The sequence below is a fragment of the Solanum tuberosum genome, unplaced genomic scaffold (assembly GCF_000226075.1).
Source record: "Solanum tuberosum cultivar DM 1-3 516 R44 unplaced genomic scaffold, SolTub_3.0 scf00096, whole genome shotgun sequence".
Lineage (NCBI taxonomy): Eukaryota > Viridiplantae > Streptophyta > Magnoliopsida > Solanales > Solanaceae > Solanum > Solanum tuberosum.
This window is the reverse complement of record NW_006239025.1, coordinates 345,555-362,575: the sequence shown is the minus strand read 5'-3', so window position 1 is coordinate 362,575 and position 17,021 is coordinate 345,555. Positions and strand designations below refer to the sequence as shown.

The 17,021-nt window shown below is 33.0% G+C and overlaps 1 protein-coding gene and 1 non-coding gene across 2 annotated transcripts; one reads left to right on the top strand and one right to left on the bottom strand.

The window, feature by feature from the left end:
* Nucleotides 1–4,053: 4,053 nt before the first annotated feature.
* Nucleotides 4,054–9,092, bottom strand: LOC102591789 (dynamin-related protein 5A). The gene is made up of 8 exons (XM_006348196.2): nucleotides 8,695–9,092; nucleotides 8,014–8,205; nucleotides 7,721–7,927; nucleotides 6,726–7,154; nucleotides 6,299–6,526; nucleotides 6,031–6,226; nucleotides 4,988–5,669; nucleotides 4,054–4,690 (listed from the first exon to the last, which is right to left on the bottom strand). Exons 1-8 carry the CDS (start codon nucleotides 9,049–9,051, stop codon nucleotides 4,504–4,506), a joined length of 2,478 nt encoding a protein of 825 aa, XP_006348258.1. The 5' UTR covers nucleotides 9,052–9,092; the 3' UTR covers nucleotides 4,054–4,503.
* A 1,368-nt stretch (nucleotides 9,093–10,460) lies between these two features.
* On the top strand, nucleotides 10,461–10,533 carry TRNAE-CUC (transfer RNA glutamic acid (anticodon CUC)). Its single transcript has one exon. It is a non-coding gene; the product is annotated as a tRNA-Glu (tRNA).
* Nucleotides 10,534–17,021: the final 6,488 nt, after the last annotated feature.

Genomic DNA, 17,021 nt, shown 5'->3' with positions numbered 1-17,021 from the left:
TGTTGGACAATATTTTCACAGTAGGTAGGCTGTAATTATTATTATAATTATAATTATTTTGTGTGCTTTTTATGTTTGGATAGAATAGTGATAAGATTAAGTGAATCCTACTTTGATAATTGCTGGCCTAGCTAACCCTAGTAGGGTCCAAATTAATTTTCCATTGGTTTAATCTCTAAGTTACATATCTTATTAATTATGATTAGGAATTATTATAATTAATTAACATCTTAGTAGGTTGGATATTTAAGGACTAAGTCACATGTGAGGTTTTAGAGTATGTCCAACCCTAGGAAGCTGTCAAATTAGGAAATTGTACAACAATCCAAACACTAATATTCATCTACTTTTGACTTTTTTTAAAAATGGACACACGGTTCGACTGAATCACTCTTTTCATTTAGTTTTAAAATCGATGAATCATATGAACTAATACAAATTCATGAAGCATATATTTGTTGTTAGGAAGAGTTCAAACTTAACTTTAAGGAAGAAAGAAAAAGAGTTGTGTATCTTCCGCTTCTTTATTTAAGCAGCGTTCTGATTTAAAATTTGTGGATTTTGGAGGGGGAAAAGTAGTATTTGTTTCAAGTTTAAAGTGGTAATTGGAAATAAGAGTTGTATTTGGATAAGAGTGCAATTGGAATTGTTTTTAAGTTTTTGTGAGTGATTTGAAGACTTTCTAAGGTTTTCTAAGTTTCAAAAAATTCATAAATTCTAAAAAATTTACAATTTTATGTTCAAACATTTTTCTAAAAAGAAAAAAAAAAGTAAAAACTATCCATAATGAAACAAGCACTAAATATGTTATTCAGTAGCTCGATCATAGAGTAATCAACTGTTAACTGGTTAGGACATATAGTTTGTTCTAGAATTGACAAGCCCAATAATTTATTTTTGTATATTAAAAAAAAAAAACTTGTAACATCAAATGTCATAGTAACTCTTTGAACTATTCAATTTCCTAGCAAGATTTGCAGTTACTTTCACAATAAATTGTTTGAGGATAATATAATTTACATTGTTGGGAAAAACGACAAGAGATAGAAATAATATAAGGTGTGGAGTCATTGCTTGTTTGTTGAGAAAAAAATAATATTGGATTTGAAATAGTTGAGAAGTAAATTGGAACATTTATGTCAAGTGATCATGAAAATGAAAGAAAATTAGTATTATTTGAATTGAGAATTTTTTAAAAATAATTTATCTAAGAACAATGATAGCTAATCGATATTCGTTTCTGATTAATCAAGTTCCAAATAAATATATATAAAAACTTTCATGAAAGTTGTCAAATTTTGTAAGTGGGAACTCAAGTTTAGATCATTGCTATTGAAGAAAATCTAAAGGGAATCCATGTGGCTTGTCTTGTTTGGATACAGCACTGTCACATTTGCAGAAACTAAATTACAAAATTGAGTTGATTTTCTTGGTTGGTTTCACAGCTGAGTAATGAGTAAACAAGAAGCACTTTATAGTACTTTTATGTTATTTTCTTGAAGAATTATTTTGAAGGGGCATCTAATGTGACAACCCTGACGGTGGGCAGATCAAGCAGGATTGAAAGTTTCACATTGAAATAAGAAAGAAAAATAAAGAGCATTTTATAAGATATAACTGAAGTTCACATAGTACATATACTTTTGGAGCTTGATGTGGTATAGGCCAAAAGATAATTCATATTTATCTAATATCTAGTATCTACGTTCTAAGTGAACATTACATGCACCATGGGTTTGGGTCATGATAAATATGGTATCAGAGACAGTTCTCCCTCAATATGATTGTGGGGCAAACCTTAGTGATGACATTGAGACCTTAAACAGAGTGTAGTGACACTCTTTAAAAAGAGTAATCAAGTAGGACTGACAGACTTCTAAACCGACAAACTTTTGAAGATGAGGTGTCCATAGCATTTTACATAAATTCGACATTCAAATAAAAAAGGAAAGGACATGGGTGAAGTTCATATATTATGACGCTTTTGGGGTACTATTTGGTGTAACCCGAAAAATAAATCTATATAAACCTAAATTCAAAGCAGATAATACATGACATAAGACGAGTTTTTGTCTACTCCTCTCTTATATAGTCATGATGCCCTTAATGTTTGGTTTTGAAGAAGCCCTTAGTTGGTTTAAGCCACTTAATCAAACTTAATTAGTTCTCCATTATTATATTAAAAACAATTTGTGATACTTTTCTTTTTAAATTATTTTGTGAGCTTCCCTGGACGTGAATAGTGGGAGAAAGAAAATGTAAGAGAAGAGAATCTTTTGTGACTTTTGAGATTGAAATTATGAATTTTAATTGTATAAAGTGGTGTTTTAAGGTACATAATTTTATTTTTTTAAAAAACAAAGTCGTACTAATTGCCTTGGATCTCTGTTCACTTCAAAATCAAACAAGTACATTAAAAAAATTAAAATGATTATTTTCCTAATACGTGTGCTTTGACTACCCTTACTCGTTTGGATATTTAATTTTATCTATCATTCTTAATTAAGGTTCAACAAAGGGATAATAATAATAATAATAATAAGTGATTGTGTCTCTTTTCTCTCTTGGAGCAACGATAAAGTTGTCTTTGTGTTACCTATAGGTCATATGTTCGAGTTGTTGAAGCAGTAACTAACGACTTGCATTAGAGTAGAATGTCTACATCTCATCCCTTGGTTGTGATTTTCTCCGGGATCTACTAAACCAAATATTTTATGTATCAAATTATGTTTTTTTTTTAATATTTATAAAACAATTTTTCTATAGAAGAAACTTATTTTGTTATTATTCAAAGTCATTGAAATAGTAAATACATCATTATTCAAACTAGCTGGCGAAGTGACTTTTGAGAGAGTCCATCGCCGAATTTGTCGTCAAATAAGAATATTTCCATCTTCTTATTAATTAAAAGTACCTAATAACAATAGGGCGGCTCAACAATATTAATGTTAAAATATTGAATTATTTGTTAACTTTTCCTTTTGAGCACACAAGACTTTGACATAACGATGAATAAATTGAAAGAAAATCACAAAAAATAGAATCATTCACATCCTAACAATAAAAAGAACTATTTCATCTATCTAAAGTTTGATGCATAGAATTACTCAATAATATCTTATTTTAAGATATGGAGGATGTGCTTGTTCATTATTCACTTGCATTGTATATGAATGAATGTTTGGATTGAAACTATATAATATATATTTAAAATCTTAAATTCACTGTTGATTTAAATCATAGCAAAAAGAATGAACTAGAACACATAAAAGGAACAAGTGAAAGGCCATATTTGAATATGTAATCTATGAGTAGATTTTTGTTTTAATATTTTCCACCCAATATTTTGTATCTGTATTGGAGTCCGATCAATCCGAATTCACGTCGGGTAAGGCCCCACTCGGGATAGTGTTGCTAATTCAAAACCTCTGATTAAGGAAGGAACAGTCGAGTTTAAGCAAATTTATACAAATATTTAAATCTAGAGTCTTCAGTTTAAGGGGTAATACTATTAGATGGGATAAAAGGGACCACTTCAAAAGTACATTTTTTATAATTTCTTTTTTCTTACGAGGTTCATGAATAGTAGACAAAATCTAGCTGTCACAATTTTGTTTATGTTTTCTGGTCAATTTCCTAAATAATATCTTATAGTATAGTAAGTAAGAATTTACTGTAATTTTTAGGAAGTTTCGTACTTTGAATTGTACTTTATTTTTCTTAAAATAAAATTATTCAATACCCTATTTTTTATGTGTATTTTGCTACTGCAATAGTGGGGAACTGGAAAACAAATTCAGATTTTTCAAAGTAAACTTCATGGAAACACCAATGATATTTTGAAGGAGACAAGCTTTTGATAAAGTCAATATTATTAATTATTGTTATGATGACGTTTTCTAGAAAATCCTCATTTCAAATCATGGAGAAATCAACATATTTGTCAAAGTTGGTGCAGTGATATTACTATTACACAGAATACACTTGTCCCTCGTGATTGGGTAAATATTCGTAAAAGGAATTTATAATGTCTTGAGCTAATAGTAAAAGTTTGAACGCACAAATTCTTTCAAATGGTATCAGAACCAAACATATTGTATCATAAAGACAAAGAGAGAGTGAAATGTGCAACTTTGATAGTGGTTGAGAACTGTTCAAAACTCAGCATAGACAAAAAATACTAGGTGATTCTTCTCATTTGTCCTAAAATTTTGATGGACAGAGCTATCAGATATCCCGTGGAATTAGTCCAGGTCCAGCACAATCATCAAAAAGAAAAGTGCAAATAGGATATTGAAGAAATGACTGCAGCTTACTTAAATCATCGGACTTTAATTCATGAGTTTAACAGAACCTTATAGCTAAGGTACACGCGGGGGGAGGGGGGCCGAAGAGAATAATATACTGACATGATATGAAGATGAAAATATTGCTGAGTCACTTACTGATGAGTATTTGTTGGATTCACCAGATGTGAAGCCAAATAAGTGAAAATTGGTTCTGTCAAAGTGCTCTAGCCACACTTTTGAACTCATTCAAGCAAGAATGCAGGATTTTCTGTCTCTTCTGAAGTGATTGACGTTCGTTTTCTAGAGAATCTATAGCTCCAGGTGCAACAAACATGTCCATGAATTTTTCATCATTCACAGCAAACAAATTCAGCCCAAGTGCTACAAAAAGACGTTCTCGACTGTTGACAAATAGGAAATAATGTCAGTTTTGTAGTTACTGGACAACCTTAATGAAGTATAGAAATTAAAATGTGCAACAAGGAGGTGTGAATGAGGACAGTCTTGTAATAAACTAACTATAAGTAGTATATTAATCACTCCTGGGTTAAAATTTTGTGTCTGGCTAGAGATTGAGAAATTATCTAGTGAGTTAGATGCTAATTCAGTGTTAATATGCATACACAGTTGATACATATACACATAATATAGGAATTCTTACAATAAACTAATAGGGTCAGAGAAAGTTAGTAGCGTACCATGGAGTTAAGAATCCAGAATTCAATGTTGATGCCACGCTGCGTTCTACCAAAACTTCACGTATTCGAGCAAAATGCTGGGCAGCTGATGAGCATATCTCTGCATAAGTAGAGACCGGTCTTGAGATGTTGTCCCCATTTCCAAACAAAAGGCTCTCGCCATTTTGGCCATGGTTTCTAGCATTGCCTGTAATTCTAGGTTGGCGTTTTCTTGCTCCAACTTCGACACAGTTTCCAAGTTCTCTTTTGATACCATAATTTCCATCGGAAGGTTGGTCAGGAGATGGGGTCTCGGGCACAGTCATTTGGCATTCTCGTAGGACATCCCTGCTTTCTGTAACTTTTCCAGGTGTGGTTTCCTGAGCACTTTTTTCAGGGGGTATGTTTTCTTGGTCTTTCATTGCTTCTTTGTGCAATGCAGCACCCCCATCAGATAACTCGAGACATAATGGACTAGCTGTGGCTTGATTTAATTGGTACATTGAGTTTGTACCAGAGCTAAAACTCCCAATAAAGTTGTTCTCGTAGCAGACATGAGAATATGGACTTGTAACTGAATCAAGATGATGTCGGAGTAGTTGCTTGCACTCTTTGGATAGATCTTTCATAAAATGGTTGTAGGATTGCCTTAGAGCAGCATGAAAACCAATGTATCCTTCCATATCCACTGGTCTATGCCCATCTGCATAGAGAAAATGATATTCAAACCATCAAAAAACGACCGTAATTCGTGGAACTGCATGTGATATTCCAACTTTAGAATGCTATATAGAGAACTCCATCAACTGTTTCTGCTTCAATAAACAGCATAACTCTTTTTTCAAAACTATGAGTTAAGATTTATCAGTGCATCACACAATCTTAAAAAAAGGATGACAGAAACAAGAAAACAAAAACCTATTGATATCTTTAATACTAAATACAGGCCTCCTAAAGGTCAGCTTATCCATTTCGTGAAAGAAAATTTCAGCTCATATAGTAAATAGTCTAATGAAGCAGCATGTATCTCAGACTCAAGACAAAAATACAACTTGAATTCTTACTGTTGGAGTCATTTCCATGATTTTTCTCAATGGAAATATCGAAGAGGTTTCCCAAAACAAAAGCCAAACGATCACAAGCTGTGTCAAGAAGAGGAGCAAGCCAAGATCGAGCTGCAGCTCGTGCAATCTCTGCAGCTGCCTCAGTAATTCCCCTACCACCACCACGGCCAGTATGAGCAAGCAAAATGTTAGCCACCTGTCACCAACTCTGTTAAATTGAATTCCCAATTTCTAACTCAAAAGTTTTTTTTTCTTTTAAAGAAAATACCTTCTCCCTGGACACAGGTGGGCATTTGATTGAATAGGTTGCACATCGAAATTCATGCATCACCCTCTCAAAGGCAGCACCACCATAAAGTCGAAGGGACGCATTTGGAGGTTTAATTTCAGCTGTAACACTAGGCCAACTCCCAATACCACTCTCTAACCGTTCTTCCTCTGTTGTTTTCCCCCATTGCTCAGGGGCTGGATCTGCAGCACCATCAATAAGTGCCTCCTTCATCAAATAACAAGAAAACCAATTCAGAAATAATTTCATCACTAAAAGATACATTAAACTTGGTACAGCAAAACATAGTGGCAAATTCATAACCATTGCAGATATGCTGAAAGCCTGGAAGTAACACTTTAAACAGATCACACAAAATGCTAATTAGGAGGACATATATTATGTATATTTTAGAAGCAGTACTGACCACATGATTGCATAATGCGGCAGCGTGCAACATGGCAGATTTTCGAAGATGGGCAACATCAGATGTTGCATTTATCTTGCATTCCATTCTAGCTAAATCAGCAGTGACTTCACCACATCGCTGTTCCAGCAGAGCAAGTGTTGCTGGTGCAGCTTCTTTGTATCTTCTCTGGAGCTCAGCCTCCAAAAAATCTCTCAGACAACCAAACCCAACATAGGACCTATATTTCTCTTCATCAAACCCACCTTTAACACTATCACGCAAATAGTGTAACATCTCTGCATCCACTTGAGATATTTGACGGCGAAACTCATCATTGGAAATTGTGCCTCGATCCTTAGGTAGGGCGACAAAAAAGGGACGAGTATTCTCCCCAAGATAACCACTTGCACTCAAATACCGATCTACTTCCCAGCGTTCAGTGAATTCCTGAACATGGATTATATCACAATTAGATTTAGTACAGTGAGAGGAAAAGCCAATCCAAAACAATTCATTGAATAGGAAGAGAAGAAGGCAAATATGTTGTTTTTTAAAGAAAAAAAAAGGTAGCCCGGTGCACCAAGAAGCTATTTCCTCAGCTTATCTTACACTTCTGCAAGAAGCTATTTCCATTTTCCTCGGCTTGAACATGTGACACATGACCACGGAAGCAACTTTTACCATAGCACAAAGGCTCCAAAAGAAGACAAATATGTATCAAGTGAAATTTATCATCTAAGAAATATCATTGATGATCAGTCACTGTACAGGCAACTTCCCCAATAATCTAGGAGATAACTTTCTCCCAGCTTCATTTTCTTTCCGATTAAAAAAAGCAAAGATTTTGCATTTGCATTTTAGAAATCTCTGCTCTCATCACATAACGTAGTTATTTATCTATTAAAGTTGACGGTCACAAAAACATTAGAGCATATGCAAAAACTTCTTATCATCAATACTGAAAACAACATTTGACATGTGCAAGCGTGAGCCAAGAAACTTGGTGTTCATACCTTGAGCCGGTTATCAAATTTGGAGACAACAATGACTGTCCTCCTAAAGGTGGGATCAATCTCTCGAATAGTGTCCAGCCACAAAGATGAGCACCATTCCACACTGCTCTGCTGAAGGAACAGAATAATTCGATGAGGCGGACTGGCTAGTGACTTCACCATGGATAAAATTTCATCAGGTGTTCTCTCTGGTTCACCCTTCTTCGCCTGCCAGATGAAATATAATCAGTCCCTCCAAAAACATGTGTGTTAGTCGAGTAGCTGTATGTTCAAAGCCAGATGGAGTAACTTACCTTTAGTACAAATCCAGGTGTATCAATGATGGTAAGATTAGGGCAATGCGCATATTCTGCTCTCATGACAATAGGCTTTGAAGAGACTGCCGCTCTAGTCCTTTTCAAAAGTGACTCGGTCCGAGACTTTATGGTATCTGCAATCGCAGAGGCCAAGACAACTGGACTTCCATATTCTTCTGAATCCTCTTCCTGCATCAAAAATCATATTCCAGAATATCAGCATTTCCTCTTCTCTAAATTCAGCACACAACAATTAACTCTCTCTCTAGATAATCTCCAACATCACACTGATAGTTTCTAAATCCAAGGTCTAATCTCTATATACCATTTATCATAAAGCTTGAACAAAGGGGGTGTTATAGTAGGTTGACAACCAACATAAAAACAGACTTTCTTATGATAATTTTTTGAACATATGTAGGATTCGTATAACCAATCCCGACTAGTTTGGAATTGAAGCATAGTTAATTGCGGTCAGCTATGTGAATTCTCTATGTTCATTTTGCTCTAATGACAATATATCATACACTTATCATTTTGTCTACTTATTTAAGGTCTTTCCAGGTTTGCTTTTGCTAGCTTCCACGTAACACTTTAGATTATTTCAGTGGTAACATATTTTGCATTCAACTTGTATAAAATGAGATTAAGGAGAAAGAGTGTGTGTGTACAGCAGACCTGAAAGCGGCAACGAGGCTCTAAAGCGGATTGGTCATGGACCATTTGCAAGATGAGAGGGCGTCGGGTACCCATTTCAACTTCTCGGACATTGAATCGGAATCCCAATAGGGCTTCGAGGAGGGAGCTTTTCCCATCGGACTGTCCACCAATAGCAACTATTTCAGGAATCGGAAGTTTCTCACCGAAAGCTACAGCGGCTGCTTGAAGCCGATTGTAGGCCTCAAATCGGTCCTTGAATTCAGAAGCCGATCTGTTTGGATCCGCCGTATGCTGCTTGTGGTGATGTTTTTTGGAAATGGAAGTACTAGTTGGAGTTTTGGTTGGTGTATTGAGGAAGCTATTAGTGGTAGCCATTGTTGATGGAGATTGGAGCGTAACAATGGAGGAAAATAAGAGCCTACGAGCCTAAAAGGGGATTTTTCATCAATTTTTGAATTCGAATTTTCGGGGGTGGGGGGAGCCGTTGGGTTTATTGGGCTTAACTTTTGATTTTAGACCAAAAAGAGGGCCCAATGAAAATGAACTTAAACTTCTAATATTTGAGGCCCAACTCAAATATCATGATGATTGAAGCCCATTTCTCCCTATTGTTTCTTGGGCTTTTCTTTCCGATAAGAAATAGAGCCGTTCAAAACTGAACCATAACAAATAGAGCAAACAACACAAATCTCACTAGTTCATGGCCCAATTATTTGTCTTTACTTTAGTTTTTGAAATTACCTTCCATACCATATTTACTTCGTCATATACATGTTTCTTGAATACATGCGAATCAAATACATTGTATCCAAGCATGATTCACATGTATCTAAGATGCAATAACTCTCTCACTCACTTCTCTCGCCTCTCTCCTATCACGATGTATTTCAAAATGTATATGATATCCCATATGTATGAATATAGTGTGATTCGCATGTATCTAGAATACACCGACCTCCCGCTCGTCTCTCTCCCTATGTATTTAGTAATTCGATTTGAAACATGGTACAACATTATTAATTAGTGAGACTCAGTGGCGGAGCCAGAATTTTTAATTAGGGGGTTCAAAATCTGAAGAAATAGACACACGAAATAGCCTAAGGGGGTTCAACATCTACTATATATACATAAAAAAAATATTTTAACCATGTAAAAATAATATAATTTTCCGCCGAAGGGGGGTCGGATGACCCCCCTAAAGATAGGGTGGCTCCGCCACTGGTGAGACTATGTAATTAATTCAAACTATAGAGTGGATTAGTATTTATGGCAGTTATATTTATGTAATGAGATAGTTTTTCCTAACTAGTAACCCATCCGCAAAATAAGCTTATTGATTTATTGGATGCAGGTTATCGGAATAATGGTTGAGGAATAGTTTGAGATTCTGTAGTTAATGGCTTAATGGTGCGGGTATATGGTTTACTTATGTTTCTTATCGATTTAATTGTTATCCCGTTAAGAACTATATATTAAATTTACGTACATTTATACACTTTTATATATAAAGTACTTTAGAAGCACCTGCATATCTTTTTCTTTGGTTCAAATATGTACCAAATAAACTTTAAAATAGTATTATATATATAGCTAAACCTATATCAAATCGATCAATATCTTAATGGTTAGATAGTAGATTAGTAGATGTGAAAATTGATAACATATTAACCAAATTGTCAAATGCAATTATCTTATCCGGCCTATAAACATGCACCTCTTGAAAGGAATTAATCCACCATTTCATAAATTAAACTATAAATAAAATGTTTACTTTTTAGAACAAATCCGTTGTAGTCTAGTTGGTTAGGATACTCGGCTCTCACCCGAGAGACCCGGGTTCAAGTCCCGGCAACGGAAAAAATCATTTTTTATTTTTTTTGGAGAAAAAATTTCCTAGCAAATGAAGGTCACAAGTATGCATACGCTTTGATAATTTGGAAAGTTCCCCTTCTCCTTTTTAGAATTTTCTTTATACTTGATACGGAGATTCACCCACAATGATAGAGATCCGTAAAATTTACGTATATCATATCGTCCCGGATTTACATACATCGAGTATATTATTGTGGTTGTTGTTATTGTATGTGTTTTACTTTGACTTAACCTAACGAGATTTGATAAACCAGCTGGATTTGAATCATACATTGAGACTAGAAAAAAACTATTTAGTCCACTAGATAACAAATAATTAGTCAACACGCAAACCAGACTACCAGCTAATATTAATAGGTTTTAAACTCTTCTAAAATGATTATTTTTTTTTAGAGAAAAGAACAATGGAACAGAATAAAAATATTTAAAAATGGAAATAAAAATAAGCTAGAAAGTCGGTTAAAGAAAAAGTTTACACAGTTTGTCTCTACACCAATTCAATAGTAATGGCACATGCTCCATCCAACACAAATAAGGATGTTTCTGTGATTCGTTCACAATTTTTTTGCGATGAAATTTTTTGTAATGTCAGTAATATAAGTACAACTAATGCTAATCATCCTTCTAGTTCTAAGTTTAGAACGAGAATTCTAACTTCCATATACATTTTCTCTGAAGTTAATATAAGTTAATCTATTTTACCAAAAAAAAAAAAAGGTTTATGATACTCTTATTGCCCCGTATTGACAAAAAAGACTTCTTAGTATAATTTTTGTAAAAATGTAATTTAGTGTATTAGAATATTATTTAATTTTCTTGAGTGATTAATGTAGTACAATATTTTACTAATTGAAATGGGGTGGCTGAGGGCATGTGAATAAAATTGAGCTAAGAGAAGTCAACCATGTGATATATACTCCCTTTTTCAGCAGTGATTACGGTCTTAATTTACAACAATAGTATACTCATTTGCCCGTCGTATTGTATTGTTAATTTAAATACTTATTATGTTTATTTTAATGTTAGCATAAATTTTATCATATTGTATCGTTTAAATCCATGAAGTCACATTTTATGTATTGTTACCTTATTATTTTCTTCTCATTTTATTACATATCGTTTTATAATAGTTTACCTCGTACTCTACTTTTCTTGTATGTTCATCATTCAAATTGTTGATGTGCGACATTATGTAATTAACAACAGAAATAAAATATTCAAACATTGTATTCATTAAAGGGAAACTTACATAAATCTCACTACTTTAGGACTTAATTACTTAGATACACACTAGTTTGCGATATTACGTATCTTACCAGATTTTAGTGCATTTTCAGAAACATGTATCTTGGAATACATGGGGTCAAAATTATGTGTAATTTATTGTAGATACTTTGTATCCAAGAGGATTCGCAAGTATATGAGATACATAACAAATCTCGCTCGCCTCCCTCGCCTCTCTATCATCTCGCTCACTACTTTCCTATGTATCTGGTATTTGGGAATCACACCAGATACATACATATACATGTATCTAATGTGTATGTAGTGTAATTCGCATGTATCTAGATACATAACGAATCTTGTTCGCTTCTCTTCCTATTTTAGTATATTTGATAGCAAAAATACGTGTATCTAAGTATATCCTCCTCAATATATAGTAGATAACTCTTAATTAGTGGTAAGATACATAATATTATGAAATTGTAGATAATAATAATAGTATATATGGCAGTGAAGTATGTCTAATTAATTATGTAGGTTCTTCTTCATTAAAACAAGAGAAATTTTACAAATAGCCACTATAATAAACTTAATTACGCTCCATATATATCTATAGTTTGCATAATTACGAGTTGTAGCTATAGTTTAAGTTGTCTCGTTTGTATAATTCGTGAGTGAGTTTGTATAATTGGCGGGTACGTTTGTATAATTGAGTTATTTTTGTATAAACTCGAAATAACGAATTTATACAAATACAAACATCTTAACTTTAAATAGTTATACAAATTATATTATACAAAATTACATTATACAAATTCTGAATTATACAAACTTGTGAATTATACAAACTTGAAACCTCAGCTCACGTAATTATTACTGAATGTTGATCGCGAGTAGTAATTAACTAAAACTATAGCCATGATGACTAGTTATCTAATATATATTTGCTTAACCATGTAATTTTTCCTTTAAAAACAATCCAATATGATACATCACAACATAACACAGTATGCTATATTATGAAACAATACGTAATAATCGTGTGTAACCGATCGAGTAATGATAATAGGAATCACCTATCGTGCGCTTCCAAATTGACTAAACCTTTCGTCGGCTGAGATCTAGCATGAGAGGCCGTGAGAAACCAAGTGCCTCGCGCTTTGCCCGCCGGGAAATCGGATCTTTCAACGTGAATAATAATATATATTAGGCTTATGTATTAAGCAAGATTAATCTCTTGTTATTGTCTCTTTAAGCTATGACACCTAAATTACTCTTCACTCTACCACCACACACCCCCTTTTGGCCTTTTCATCTTAATGACCATTTAAGACTTTGTAATGACGTGTTAACCTATGATAGTATACAAAGAATTTTAATTAGTAAGATTTAAATCTATTCACATTAAATATGTAAGAAAAGATTTATATATTGTCGGAGTAATTTAACATGTTATAGTATGTTGTTTGTAAGGCAATTCTATTCATACTTGAGGTGATCTAGTTGATTTGATATATAACTATTTATTATTTACGTAAAAATAGTTAATCATAATGAAAGTGAACGACTCACGATAATGATAGAGCGACATGAATAATTGGCTCATTTAATCAGCAGAGTTTCACTAAATCTTCCCTATTTCCTTCCATTACATCAGAAAATGACTATTTTTATGTAAGGCACAATGCAAGCTATTCATTTTTATCATTTTTTGGCGCTCGCTTTGGGGTCCAACTAATTTGAATATGGAATCGAAAAGTCCCATTTGAGGGGTAAACACATTTCACCAAAGAAAGATGATTTTATTTAAAGGGCTGGAATCTAAAATTTCTAATTAAAGATGAATGAGTACTTACCACTCCACTACTAACAACTTTTTGCCAACTTCTAATCATAAAGAGAATTTATAATTGAAGATGAATGAGTACTTATCACTCCGTTGCATACAACTTTTTGCGAACCTCTAATCATAAAGAATTATTTGGCATAAACTTTTTGAATTAATCCATCACAAAGCTTGCTTTTGTTTGGACGATCACTTCATATTAAAACTAGTTAGATGCAAAATATTTTTGTTTCATGCTAGAAACACTTCCAAAGTCGATTTAGACTTTTTCAAGCAATGTTAATTAATACATTTAATTATTCCACTACCTCTTTTAATTATAAAGGTCAAACTTACTCCTTGGAATCCTCATGAGATCAGATTCATAGCTATATGTCACTAGGATCTAGAGCTTTTCACTAATTAATTAACTAATTAACAATTTTCCATCTAATTAATTCTGGCACAAGCAGAGAACAATCCCTCCCTTAAAACAAGGAATATTTTATCACACAACCATCAACTCAAAATCATATATATAAGACATATATCACATACTTCAACTTCACTCACAATTTATTTTATTTTTTTAAATGGCATACATTTTACTCAAATTCATTGCCATTATTCTCCTTATTTCATCAACAAACGCTAGTCCAAACTCTCTTTTTCGCTACGACGATGAAGAAGAGTCGATTTACACCCTCGATACGCCTTTTTCAAGCTTGAGGAGCTCAAAAAAAGTGACAACGATAAAAAAAGGAGCAAGTTGTGACGCGAATCGTAATAATATTTGCGATGGAGTATCGGCAAATAAGGGGACGAGTAAGCTTTATTGTTGTAAGAAACATTGTAGAAATGTGTTAGGTGACATGAACAATTGTGGAAAATGTCAAAATAAATGTAATTTGTTACAACGTTGTTGTGGTGGGGTATGTACTAGAGTCATTGATGATCCTAAGAATTGTGGCAAATGTAATAGAGTTTGTAAGTCTGGGGTGAAATGTGAAAATGGATATTGTGGGTATGCTTAATTAGGGGGGATTATAATGGGTTGAGTTGATACAATAATAATATATTCAGTGTAATTTTATGAGTGGGATCTGAAATTAGTTGAGTGAGTCCATATAGTAAGTAAGTACTATATATCATTACTATTAAGTTTTATTTGTTTTTTTTTTAATATGTTTTTTGCATAGAGGAGGAGGACTAGTTTTTGTACCTAAGATTCAACAAGCTCCATTTGATACAAAGATGTTTATGTAGAGAAGAAATTAATACTTGTGAGTTGTGACTATGTTGTCATTAATAAAAAGTATGTGATCTTGTTCTTCGTATTTTTGTTTAAGGGTGTGGTCTAACGGTTAATGAAATAATTGAAATTGTGATCGACAGATAAAAAATTACAAAGTTTCAAGCTGGGCCGAACACACTATATTATTTGAAAAGGTCTAACATTTAAGTATTATTGTAGTTCTTTTTTTTTTATCATTGTTTATTATTATTTATAATCTATCCTAGTATGTTATTTATGGTATTTCGATTATCATCTGATTTTATTGATGTTTTGGCTACTTTTGCACTGTTCCTTATTGTCTGATATATTCTCTTCATTGTCTCCTTCTACTTTATACTAAGATTTGTTGCACTTGAGCCAAAGGCCTTTCGAAAATAGCTTCTCTACCTCAACGAAGTATAGTCATAAGATTTACGTATATTCTACCTTCCCCAAACCTCATTTGTGGAATTTCACTGAGTATGTTATTGTTGTTGTTGGACCATTTAAATAATTGGCTAGGAACAAGGTAAAGTAGTCTGCAGGTGACTTATTGATTTCGGGTTCGAGCTCTAAAATCATCAGAATGTCTACATTACACCCACATCATAATATATACTACTTATTCAGTTCCACCTGACACATTTAAAGCCACAAGATCAAAAAATATTTTGGTATATATATTGTTTAAAACCATACAAAAAATAAAGCTTTTTATTAAAGAGAAAAAATAACTTTGATTTTTATAAAAAAAAAAAAAAAAAAACTAAGCCTCCAATTTGTTTTTTACTTTAGGCCAAGATTAACCTGAGTTGTCACTGTCTGCTACTATATTAGTCTCATTTGGAATGACTAATAACAACTTGTTTTAGAGTGAAAATTTTATATAATCAATCGCACCATATTTGAAATTGAGATATTATTTTTACGAGTTGATAATGTGAGCTTAAATTGACCATTAACACTATTATTATAATCAAAACAAAGCTCCAAAGAGTGTAAAATAGTATAACATGCTATTTTTCCTTTTCATTACAAAAAGGAGAAAGGAAAATGTTGTATGTCAAATCCCACTCAAAGTCAATATTGGGACAAAAGTTGTTGTTCACCACAAAGGAAATTTCAATAGAACTTACCACTAATTTAGAGCAGAGTCGTAAATTTGCTAAAAGTAGTTACCTCAACCGACGCTGATTTTCCTGTGCCTTGCAAGGTGCAAGGGAAAAGACCAGTGTTCATCATTATCTGAAATTGATAGACTTTTTAACATATACCAATTAGTATATAAAAATTACAAGAAGGCGCTAATTTTTAATCAGAATAAAATAATTTATTTATTTTAATTTATAGGACGGCGTAGAAAATTTAGAACAACAAATTTCCTTTTAGCAATATAAGTTAGAGCAGGTTATAGATTTTATTGGAAATCGTGTATCTTATTAAGGAAGTTTTCAATTTAGTATAAGCATTATAGAGTGGAAAGATCAGTGTTCATCATTATCTGAAATTGATAAGACTTTTGTACATATATGATATACCAATTAGTATATAAAAAAATTACAGGAAGGCTTTTAATCGGAATGAAATAAAAAAAAAATTACAAGAAGCGCAAGGCTGCTGAACCTTGTAAGGCGCATCGGATTTCATGCCTTGCGGCGGCCACCTTAATTTTGACGATGTCAATTCAATCGTTATAATATTGCCATTTTGATTCTAAAATCAATTTTATTGTCCTTTTAGAATTTTTGACAATTTTTTTTTATTCTTTTGGCTCCGGACTCTTTAATAGTGGGACAAGAGGGATATCATATTCATCGTTTCTGTCGCAAATGACGCCATTAAATCTATATTTTTTTATTACTTCTCTTATATGAGAGGGAATAGAAGCTTTCAGCTAACAGAAATTGACGGAAAAACCCTCAACTTTCTATCTAATTATTAGAGATGGTTAGGGGTGTTCACGGTTTGGATAAAAATCAATTCAAACCGAAAAACCAAACCAAATCGATAAAATAAAATCGATTTTATTTGGGTTTGGTTTGTTTTGGTTTTAGATTTTTGAAAACCGGTAGTATTTGGTTTGGTTATGGTTTTATTCGGAAAAAATGAAGAAATAACCGAACCGAACCGATGAATTATATACATATA